We start from the raw sequence: 11,158 nt of genomic DNA, 5'->3' as shown, positions 1-11,158 counted from the left end.
GATTTTTCCCTGCTGAGCCCCTGCCTGGCAGAGAGGGTTTGGGGCAATCAAAACCAGACCACAGTCACCATGAACTTCTGGAGTGGTTGAGTGGCCTTAAGAGGATGGACTGCTCCTTTCTTCTGCTTTGCACACATGGTCCTCAAAGCCCATCCCGGCAATGACTTTCCCATTCTTGCTCAAGAACAACCTAGAAGGACTCTTTTGGAGCAATGATAATCCTGCAGGCACTACCCCTGTGGCCAAGTATTTGCAAGCTCATGCTCAAAGCTGGCAAGACAGTAACTTTGCTTGTTCAGATGGTGTCTCCCTCTCCCTCCTCTCCCTTGTGCTCAGGCACAACAAAAGCCAGACTTCCCTGGAGGTGCATGCCTGGGGAGCCAGCTATGAGGCAGCAGAAATGCACGGGTTTAGAACATGCACGTTGCTGTGGGACTATAGGCCAGTCTGTGCCATTCCTTGGCCTGACTGGGTGACTGGGGAGAGGCTGAGACTGAAGACAGAGGGAGATGTCCTGGGTCAAAGTTGTCACTGTGTTCCTGATGGGCAAGAAGGGTTCTGTAGCAGCAAGAGGTTGCAAGAGGGGAGCCCAGCAGCTTGTTGGAGCTCATGAGCAGGTCTTTCTTCCTCTGGGAAGGGACTGATGGCTGTGAAGGGCTGCAGCTGAGCTGGACACTCCAGTCTGGTGGGTGAGCAGATTTGGGTATGGAAACTGGGGACAGCTGAGACACTTGTGCTGTGAGCCTTGGGTTTGGTGCTGAGAAGATGGAGAACACAGAAGCATGTGTGATGCTCAGGAAATGCAGAGGGAGGTACATTTGGAGAGCAAAAATGACATCCAGTGGTTGAACTGGGGCTGTTTGGAAGTCACTGTGTGAGAGTTGGTGACCTTCCATGCTAGACCGCAGGGGAGCCACGGCTGGCATTTCTGTCCCGACCTGTGCCCCTGCAGCAGCAAGGAGCCAATGCAGAGGGATGTTCATGTGGGGCCCCCAAGGGGTCCCCCTGTGCTGCGTGTCTCCCTGCCGATGCCCAGAGAGGAGCACATCTGTGTTTCATCAACCATTGCAGCAGGGGGGCAAAGGGGGCCAAGAAACTCTGCTCAGGACAGCTTGTGACTGGACAACTCAGGAGCCAGTGCACCACAAGGGACCATCCTCAGCATGGCTTTGTCAGCTGTCCCTGGCACATCAGAGGTCTCGCTGTGACAGACCTCTGGAGGGAGGATGCTGCATTCAGGCCTCAGCACCAGGGAGTGCCTCTCCCTGGGACTTGGGGATGGTGGCCTCCCCCATGGGCAGTACGCTCTGCTCTGGGAGAGCATCCTGCTGGGGCAGGATGGAAGAAGGCAGATAGGTTCTGCAAACATCAAAGGAGAAAATCATTGCTGAAGCCGGGGTTGAACCAGGGACCTTTAGATCTTCAGTCTAACGCTCTCCCAGCTGAGCTACTTCAGCCCTGCCCCAGCAGCCCTTGTCCCAATTCCACCCCTGCCAGGCCGCAGGCTGGCACACACGAGGAGAGCTCCTTGGGGACATTCCTAGGAAAAAGCTGTGCCCAGCACCGGGCACAGTGGACCTGGCCTCTCCCTGCCTCCATGGCCAGGTGGACTCCAGGTGTGGGGTGGGTGCCAGCCTACAGTAAGAGCACCAAGATATGCCTCAGGCCTCAGTACAAAGTGATGGCAGTGAAGGCAAGAGGGCAGGCCAGGCACATGCAGCTGCAAAGGCTGAGGGTGGAAGAAGTGTGGGGTTGGTGAAGACCTCTCTCATAGGGAAGAGAGGGCCCAGGGGAGGCAGAGCTTTTGCTGGTGCCTTAGGCTTTTGCTTCATTCTTGCATGAGCAAGAGTCTTTTGTTCAATGTTTGGAGATGATATTTAGGGGGAAAGAAGGCTTGAAAACCTCCAAGGATTGGGACTGCACAACCTCTCAGGGCAACCTCTTCCAGTGCATAAGTGACCTCACGGTTATGACCTCATGGACCTCATGGTCCTCATCTCCTGCCTGACATTCTTTCAACTTTTCTCCCTTGCCTCTCATCTTCCCACCATGCACGATGATGAAGGTCTGGCTCTATTTTCTTAACCGCCTGATAGGTACTGAAACGCTCCTATGAGGTTTCCCAAAGCCTTTTCATCTCCATACTGAACAGTGTTCCCTCAGCCTTTCCTCAGGTGGAAAGTTCTTCAGCCCCCTGCACACCCACACACACCTGACTGTACTGGTGCCCCTTCACTGAACTTGCTCCAGCTGATCAATGTCTTTCCTGTACTGGGGGCAGGAGGCCCCCAACTCAATGCAGTAGTGTGCGTGTGGTCTAGCGAGCACTGAATGGAGGGGGAGAATCCCTCCCCCTCATCTCCTGCCCATGCTCCTATTCATACAGCCAGGACACTGTTGGCCGCCTTGGCTGCTGGGGCTCACTGCTAACTCATGTTGCCTCAGTCGCCAAGGCGAGAAGCTCCGGTGCTGGCACGATCCGCAGCGGAGTGCTCTAGCGCAGTGCACAGGGGGTTTCCTGGACCGGGGGAACCTCAGGGGAGCCGAGAGAGCCTCCAGGAGCCCGCAGCTGGCAGAACAGCAGCTGACGAGACCTGGGCAAGGCCAGGAGCAATGGCAGCCAAGTTCCCTCACATGTATAAAAGAAGCCCTTAGGGAGCGCTAGTGACCAGGAGCACCGTGAACAGGGCAGGCAAACAGGGTGTGGCACGTCAGCAAACGCGTGGCGTGGCAGATTGCATGGCAGTACACACGGAAGGGCGTGCAGGAACGGCGCTGAAGCTCTGCCAGCTCGACCAGGGAGCGATGGTATCCACCCGGCAGAAAGCCATGGCCTCTCTAAACTCTGCACCCACCACGACTCACGCAGCTTCCCAGACAGAGCTCCGTGGAACATGCTGCACCCAGGTGTCAGGCTGCAGGGTGTGCCCTGCTCTTCTGCCAGCATCGGATGGCAGCAGTGAGCAGAGCTGTGGGAGGTGCGCCCACCTAGAGGAACTCCTCCGCTTAGTGACAGAGCTCAGGGAGGAGGTGAGTAGGTTGCAGAGTATCAGGGAGTGCGAGAGAGAGATAGACTACTGGAATCGCACCCTACCTTCCCTGGGACAGGCCCAACAGGCAGACAGGACGCATGAGATGGAGGATTCCTTATCCTCTCTCTGCCTGGCTGAACACAGGGACTTAAGGGATAGGGGGCAACGGCGACAAGTTCCTGCCCAGTACAGCAGGCGCGTCTCCTCTCTGACGAGACCCCACCCTCCCAGATGCCCTTGCACAATAGGTACGAGGCTCTGCAAGTGGCACCGAACAATAACAAGGACGATGGTTCATCTAGCTTGGAGGTGTCGCTGAGGTTAAGTCGGCCTACACCCTGCGTCAAAACTGCTTCCATAAAGAAAAAAAGACGGAGGTAGCAGGGCTCATTGGAACAGCTTCAAGCTAGAGTTGAAGGGGGAAAGGGATAAAAGCAGGCTCCCTAGAGATAAGCCTGGGGGCAGCACACCAGTGTTTGATGGAACAATGGGCTAGCGAGGTCCTTTGGTCTGCCATCTCAGTGGAGGTAGGGGATGGAGATCCATGCGGCAGCAAAGATGGAAGGGTTATGGATGTGTTAGAAACCACGGAAGCGCCTGAGAATGGTCACGTAGGAATGATGGCTTCTCCCCCAAAAAGGGGGCGGGATTGATAGCCCAACTGAAGTGCATCTACATCAATGCAAGCAGCATGGGCAACAAACAGGAGGAGCTGGAAGCCATTGTGCAGCAGGAAAACTATGATCTTGGTGCCATCACAGAAATGCCATGGTGGGATGACTTGCACAGCTGGAGTGCCGCAATGGATGGCTATGAACTCTTCAGAAGGGATAGGCAAGGAAGGAGAGGCGGTGGGTAGCCCTGTATGTTAGGGAGTGTTTTGACTGTCTAGAGCTTGATGATGGTAATGATAGGGTTGAGTGTTTCTGGGTAAGAATCAGGGGAAGGCCAACAAGGCAGATATCATGGTGGGAGTCTGTTGTAGACCACCCAGCCACGATGAAGAGGCAGACGAAATATTCTCCAAGCAGCTGGGAGAGGTCTCACAAGCGCTAGCCCTTGTTCTTGTGGGGGAGTTCAACTTACCAGATGTCTGCTGGAATACAGCAGAGAGGAAACAGTCTCGGTGGTTCCCGCAGTGTGTGGAAGAGAACTTCCTGACACAGCTGGTGAGGGAGCCAACTACGGAAGGCGCCCCACTGGACCTGTTGTTTGTGAACAGAGAAGGCCTTGTGGGTGATGTGATGGTTGGAGGCCGTCTTGGGCATAGCGATCACAAAATGATAGAGTTTTTGATTCAAGGAGAAGTAAGGAGGGGGGTCAGCAGAACTGCTACCTTGGACTTCTGGAGGGCAGACTTTGGCCTGTTTAGGAGACTGGTTGACAGAGTCCTTGGGAGGCAGTCCTGAAGGGCAAAGGAGTCCAGGAAGGCTGGGCATTCTTCAAGAAGGAAATCTTAAAGGTGCAGGAGCAGGCCATTCCCATGTGCCGAAAGACGAGCCAGCGGGGAAGAAGACTGGCCTGGCTCAACAGAGAGCTTTGGCTGGATCTCCGGGAAAAAAAGAGAGTTTATGACCTTTGGAAGAAGGGCAGGCCACTCAGGTGGACTACAAGGATGTCCTGAGGTTATGCAGGGAGAAAATTAGAAGGGCCAAAGCCCAACTAGAACTTAATTTGGCTACTGCCATAAAAGACAATAAAAAGTGTTTCTATAAATACATTAGCAACAAAAGGAGGGCTAAGGAGAATCTCCATCCTTTATTGGATGCAGGGGGAAACAGAGTGACGAAGGATGAGGAAAAGGTTGAGGTCCTTCAAACCTTCTTTGCTTCAGTCTTTAATAGTAAGACCAGTTGTTCTCTGGGTACCCAGGCCCCTGAGCTGGAAACAGGGAGCAGAATGAAGCCCCCGTAATCTAAGGGGAAATGGTTAGCGACCTGCTAAACCACTTAGACACACACAAGTCTATGGGGCCAGACGGGATCCACCCAAGGGTACTGAGGGAGCTGGCAGAAGTGCTCACCAAGACACTTTCCATCATTTAGCAGCAGTCCTGGCTAACTGGTGAGGTCCCAGTTGACTGGAGGTTAGCAAATGTAATACCATCAACAAGAAGGACTGGAAGGAGGATATGGGGAACTACAGGCCTCTCAGTCTGATCTTGGTGCCAGGGAAGGTTATGGAGCAGATCACCTTGAGTGCCATCACATGACACGTACAGGACAACGAGGCAATCAGGCCCAGTCAGCATGGCTTTATGAAAGGCAGGTCCTGCTTGACTAACCTGACCTCCTTCTTTGACAAGGTGACCCGCTTAGTGGATGAGGGAAAGGCCGTGGATGTTGTCTACCTAGACTTTAGTAAAGCCTTTGACATTGTTTCCCACAGCATTCTCCTGGAGAAACTGGCTGCTCATGGCTTGGACGGGTGCACTCTTCACTGGGTAAAAAACTGGCTGGCTGGCGGGCCCTAAGAGTTGTGGTGAAAGGAGTTCAATCCAGTGTTGGCGGCTGGTCACAAGAGGTGTTCCCCAGGGCTCAGTATTGGGGCCAGTTCTGTTTAATATCTTTATTAATGATGTGGACAAGGGATCGAGTGCACCCTCAGTAAGTTTGCAGATGACACTAAGCTGGGCGGGAGTGTTGATCTGCTTGAGGCTAGAAAGGCTCTGCAGAGGGATCTGGGCAGGCTGGATCGAGGGCCGAGGCCAATTGTATGAGATTCAACCAGGCTAAGTACCAGGTCCTGCACATGGGTCACAACACCCCATGCAACACTAAAGGCTTGGGGAAGAGTGGCTGGAAAGCTGCCCGGCAGAAAAGGACCTGGGGCTGTTGGTTGACAGCCAGCTGAAGATGAGCCAGCAGTGTGCCCAGGTGGCCAAGAAGACCAATAGCATCCTGGCTTGTATCAGAAATAGTGTGGCCAGCAGGACTAGGGAAGTGACTGTCCGCCTGTACTCGGCACTGGTGAGGCCGCACCTCGAATACTGTGTTCAGTTTTGGGTTGCTCACTACAAGAAAGACATTGAGGTGCCGGAGCATGTCCAAAGAAGGGCAATGAAGATGGCGAAGGGTCTAGAAAACAGTCCTGTGAGGAACGGCTGAGGGAGCTGGGGTTGTCTAGTCTGGAGAAAAGGAGGCTGAGGGAGACCCTATCGCTCTCTACAACTACCTGAAAGGAGGTTGTAGCGAGGTGGGGGTCGGTCTCTTCTACCAAGCAGCAACCAATAGGACAAGAGGAAATGGCCTCAAGGTGCACCAGGGGAGCTTTAGATTGGATATTAGGAAAAATTTCTTCACCGAAAGGGTTATTAAGCATTGGAACAGGCTGCCCAGGGAAGTGGTTGAGTCACCATCCCTGGAGATATTTGAAAGATGTGTAGACGTGCAGCTCCTGCCATGAAGATGTGTCCATGGGAGCAAGACGCCCAAGCCCCCTTCTAGCCTGTGGCTCTCTGGGCAATGCTGTCTGTCCATGGGGTGGGGATAAAGCTGACTCTTTTTGCCAGAAACCCCAGCTTCAAGGAATCAAAAAGCTCCTAGATCTTTCCTGGGGAGGGGAGGTTTGAACTGGATTCCTCTGCTCTCAGCAGTATCCAATTTCCTTTCAAGGGAACAGCTGGGTGTGATCCTCCTCCAGATGGAAGAGGTGCAAGCCCAGGGCAGCTGACAAAAAGTCTGATGGACAGGCTGACTCTCCTCACTCTGCACTAAGGGTCTGCCCGTTTGCATCCCAGGACTCTCAGTGTAGCACTCGTAGCGTAGCAGAAATGCCAAGGCTGTCTGCCTTCAAAAAGCACTCCTCCAGTAGGACAGGGCAACAGGAGCAAAAGCCAGACAACCAAACCCCCACAGCTCTGCTCTGCAGGCGGGTGAATTGGGAGGGGCAATGCTGAAATCTCTTTGATTTCATGAGGGGATTTAAACAGAGATCGCTCCGGGTTCCTCTCTGCCTGTTGGTGCACAGCAGGAGTGACTCCTCCAGAGCCCACAGCAGGATCCCTTGCTCCCCATTGCACCCTCAGCCACCAAAAAGCAGAGCTCCAGCCAGGGAGCTGCAGGAAGGTCTCTCTGGAAGGACAGAGGCTGGGGGGGGTGGGGGTGGTTGTGTGAGAAATGGAGTAAGTTTTGCTCAGAGAAGTCAGTCCTAACCCTTCACTGCCTTTTCCTCCTTGGACAGGTCCCCATGCCCAGAGGAAGCAAATGTCCAACGGCAGCTCCACAACCGAATTCCTCCTCCTGGCGTTTGCAGACATGTGGGAGCTGCAGCTCTTGCACTTCTGGCTCTTCCTGGGCATCTACCTGGCTGCCCTCCTGGGAAACGACCTCATCATCACCGCCATAGCCTGCGACCACCACCTCCACACCCCCATGTACTTCTTCCTCCTCAATCTCTCCCTCCTTGACCTGGGCTCCATCTCCACCACTCTCCCCAAAGCCAGGGCCAATTCCCTCTGGGACACCAGGGCCATCTCCTACTTGGGATGTGCTGCACAGGTCTTTCTCTTTGTCTTTTTGATGTCAGCAGAGTTTTATCTTCTCACTGTCATGGCCTACAACCGCTACATTCCCATCTGCAAACCCCTGCACTATGGGACCCTCCTGGGCAGCAGAGCTTGTGTCCACATGGCAACAGCTGCCTGGGGCAGTGGGTTTCTCCGTGCTCTGCTGCACACTGCCAATACATTTTCACTACCACTCTGCCAAGGCAATGCCCTTAACCAGTTCTTCTGTGAAATCCCCCAGATCCTCAAGCTCTCCTGCTCACACTCCTACCTCAGGGAAGTTGGACTTCTCGTGGTTAGTGTCTGTTTTTCTTTGGCATGTTTTGTTTTCATTGTGCTGTCCTATGTGCAGATCTTCAGGGCTGTGCTGAGGATCCCCTCGGAGCAGGGACAGCACAAAGCCTTTTCCACGTGCCTCCCTCACCTGGCCGTGGTCTCCCTGTTCCTCAGCACTGGCATGTTCGCCTACCTGAAGGCACCTTCCATCTCCTCCCCATCCCTGGACCTGGTGGTGTCATTTCTGTACTCGGTGGTGCCTCCAGCAGTGAACCCCCTCATCTACAGCATGAGGAACAGGAGATCAAGGATGCCCTGAGGAAAGTACAGGAATACACATTATTCCAGCTTTAATAAGGTGCCCACCATCCTCCTCTAACTCCCAGCAATTCAGGAAAATCCCAGCCTATCTTTTGTTCTTCTCTTTCTTTTGTATTTGTTTGTTAAACCTGTGAGAATATTCATTGTCATTATATATTGTTCATACAACTTCTTCTTAAGCTTAGAACCTTTTTTTTCTGTCTGGTAAACCAGGTCTGTCTGGTACATCAGGAACCAGGCTCTTTGCGTAGAGAAAGGAGCCAGAACGTAATCATTTGCCTCTCCTCTCATCTCTTTGATCTCCTCTGGAGCTTGGGGCCCAGCCCCAGCAGGCAGAAGGGATTCAGGAGCCAAGGGCCCAGCTGCCCCATGGACGAGCAGCCCCAGTGGCCCTCGGGGCTGCCCCTCTCCGCCTCGGCGGGCACTGCCTCTCTGCTGCCTGTGAGTTGGGGCAGCAGCTTCCCTGGAGCCATGGCCAAGGACAGCAGCAGGACGTGGCCTTTTCAGTGCTGCTCTCGCCTCACTTCCACACTCTCCCGCCGTACCCTTGCATTTGTGTTACCCCTAGGCTCTTGTGTAACTTCTGACAGTCCTGTTGTGTCCACAGTGGCATCCCTGTGGCTGCAGGCAGGAGCGGGCAATGGGAACCACTGTGTCAGAGCTGGCCTCCATGCAAGCATCCCCATAACCAAAGGGGCTCTTCAGGGCAGGGCCAGAAGGCTGGAGGCCTCTTCCAAAGCCACAGGTCAGGAATACACCCAAGGAGCTGCTCCCTCAAAAGGTCTTTTGCTCTTCTGGGGTTCTCCACGGATTCAGGGGGACAAGCTCCAAGTCCCAGGGGGATCTGTTAGGGACCAAGGGCTGGGCAAAGACCTCCCTTCTTGGTTGCACATGTCCATGCAGACAGCAACTGCTCTTTGATTTATCTGCCGGGCACTGTCCCACCTGCAGTGGGGCTGATGGAAGATGCCGTCCTGGAGAGGAATTGGGAGCTGCCAGGGTTGCTCAGGGGATCTCCAGGGACAGTATGTGAGTGTGGGTGGTCAGTGAGTGGCACCTCATAAAAGGAGTGACCGTCCAAGGTGGAGTCTTCTGGAGGAAAAGGTGAACCTGAGGACACCATGGGCTAATGAGGGCCCTGCAATGCCAGGAGAGGCTGTGAGGAGCCAGAAGGCAAAGGGACACAAGACTGGAGAGTGGGTCAGGACACCCTCTTGGAAATCCCACGGGCTGGATCTACTGCACACCTCCCTTGCCTTTTCTGCCAGTGGAGACACCCCATGGTCCTGCCTAGCCCCTTCCTTGGCCCTGGAGCCATCAAGGGAAGATGGAAAGGGCCTCGGCAGCAGTGAACCCCGTCTGCCTGGGTCTGCTTCCCTCCCCCAGCAGCACGGCCAGTGGAGGGTCACCCCGTGACCTCAGGGCACCATAGTCCCCTTGCTCTGCAGAGCAGCACCGCAAGCTTGGGGCCCTGCAGGGAGCCCGGGGAGGGAGCCAGGAACGGCCGGCCAGGCCAGCACGGACACGCTCACCTGGGGAAGGCTCTCTGGGGAGCAGGGAGGACCCTGGAGAAGAGCAAGGGAGCATTTGTGTGCCAGCAGGGAGGAATGAATGAAAAAGAGAAACCTCTTTCTGTAGGCCCCAGCTCAGGGCCGGCTGCTCTGTCACCTGCCCAGGACTCCTGTGCTGGCCTGGGGAGAGGGGCTGACACTGAGGGGGCACAGTCAGTGTGTGGTGGGCATCTCCTGGACCCGAGACCAGGAGTCCTCCACTTTCACTGACCTCCATTTCCTCATGCCATGGTGAACCTCCACCCCTGGGGCTGATGGGGAGGCTGACACCCCTCCCTGCCCCCCAGCAGCCGCTGTGCCCTTCAGAGGGGCTGGGGCTGGGGGGTTAATGCCCAGAGCTCTGCAGCACCGTGCAGCGGGCACTGCCATGGGGCCAGCCCAGTCTGGGCTGCTCTGCAGGGCTGGGCTGGGGAGCAGGCAGGGGAGGTGGGAAGAGCTGGGGAGAGGCTAGGTGGGGCTGGAATGTGCCCAGGAGAGGACACCACCAATGTTAGCTTTGATGTTTGCCCATGCAGGGTGAGGACACGCTCCAGTGGGTGTGTGGTGCAGAGCCCAGACTCCTGGAAGGGAGCCGAGACATGCAGCTGCAGGAGAGAGGAGGCCGGTCTGTGCCCTTGGTGGCATGGACACACCGACAAGGTGCCCCAGGGCATTCCTCACCCCCCCAGCCTCTCCCATTGCATATTTCCAGCACTGGCCCCTCATCCCAGTTTATGGGTGGTTTTGCTCTGGGGCCATCTCCTTCCTCCTGCTGGTCTCGGTGCCTGTGTCAGGGGAAGAGCCAGCCCTGCCCAGCCTCTCTTCTTACCCAGACCTTGGCAGACCCCAGAGCAGGGCTGTCTGTGAACCCTTGTGTGGGACACGGTTGGGGCTTGGCTGGGGCCAGGCACTGGGGGGTTGCAAAAGAAGGAGGGCTGGTGGGGATGGACACTGAAGTCTGCTATGGGGACTCTGGTGGGGGACATGTCCCCACCCCAAACACACCCTGTCCTGTGCAGCGTCTGATGAGGGGGGCCGTGGGAGCATGTGTTGGGCAGTGGGGCTGTGCTGGCGCAGGAACGGGTCACAGGTTGGAGCCCTAACACAACGATCAGGAGGTGGAAGCAAGGACAGGCTATGAAGGAGGAATTTAGAAAGATGACCTGAGCGTGCAGGTCTGTGTTTAGGAAAGGCAAAGCTCACCTGGAGCTGATGGGGGCTGCAGGCGACATCAAGAGCCAAATGAAGAGCTTCAGCCACTGTGTTTGCAGTAAAAGGCTGGACAAGGCACAGGCTGCTGAATGATGAGAAGGGGTTCATAACAGCAGACACAGGCAGGGCTGAGGCACTCAATGCCGCCTTTGCCTTAGTCTTTGCTAAAAAGGTCTCCCAGGCCTCTGCTCAGTGAAAGGGCTCAAGGAGGAGGAGAGCACGCATTGACAGGAACCTCAGGAAGTCCCACAAGGACAAGT

At 55.3% G+C, this 11,158-nt stretch overlaps 1 protein-coding gene across 1 annotated transcript; it reads left to right on the top strand.

The window, feature by feature from the left end:
• Positions 1–7,237: 7,237 nt before the first annotated feature.
• Positions 7,238–8,134, top strand: LOC127026044 (olfactory receptor 14A16-like). Its single transcript, XM_050911152.1, has one exon. It carries the CDS (start codon positions 7,238–7,240, stop codon positions 8,132–8,134), a length of 897 nt encoding a protein of 298 aa, XP_050767109.1.
• The last annotated feature ends 3,024 nt before the right edge of the window (positions 8,135–11,158 follow it).

This window comes from Gymnogyps californianus, chromosome 26, assembly GCF_018139145.2.
Source record: "Gymnogyps californianus isolate 813 chromosome 26, ASM1813914v2, whole genome shotgun sequence".
Classification (NCBI taxonomy): domain Eukaryota; kingdom Metazoa; phylum Chordata; class Aves; order Accipitriformes; family Cathartidae; genus Gymnogyps; species Gymnogyps californianus.
This window is presented reverse-complemented; position numbering and strand designations above follow the sequence as displayed.

Bases quoted from the DNA above. Each gene is read 5' to 3' on its own strand.
- LOC127026044 (XM_050911152.1), top strand. From the start codon at position 7,238: ATGTCCAACGGCAGCTCCACAACCGAATTCCTCCTCCTGGCGTTTGCA.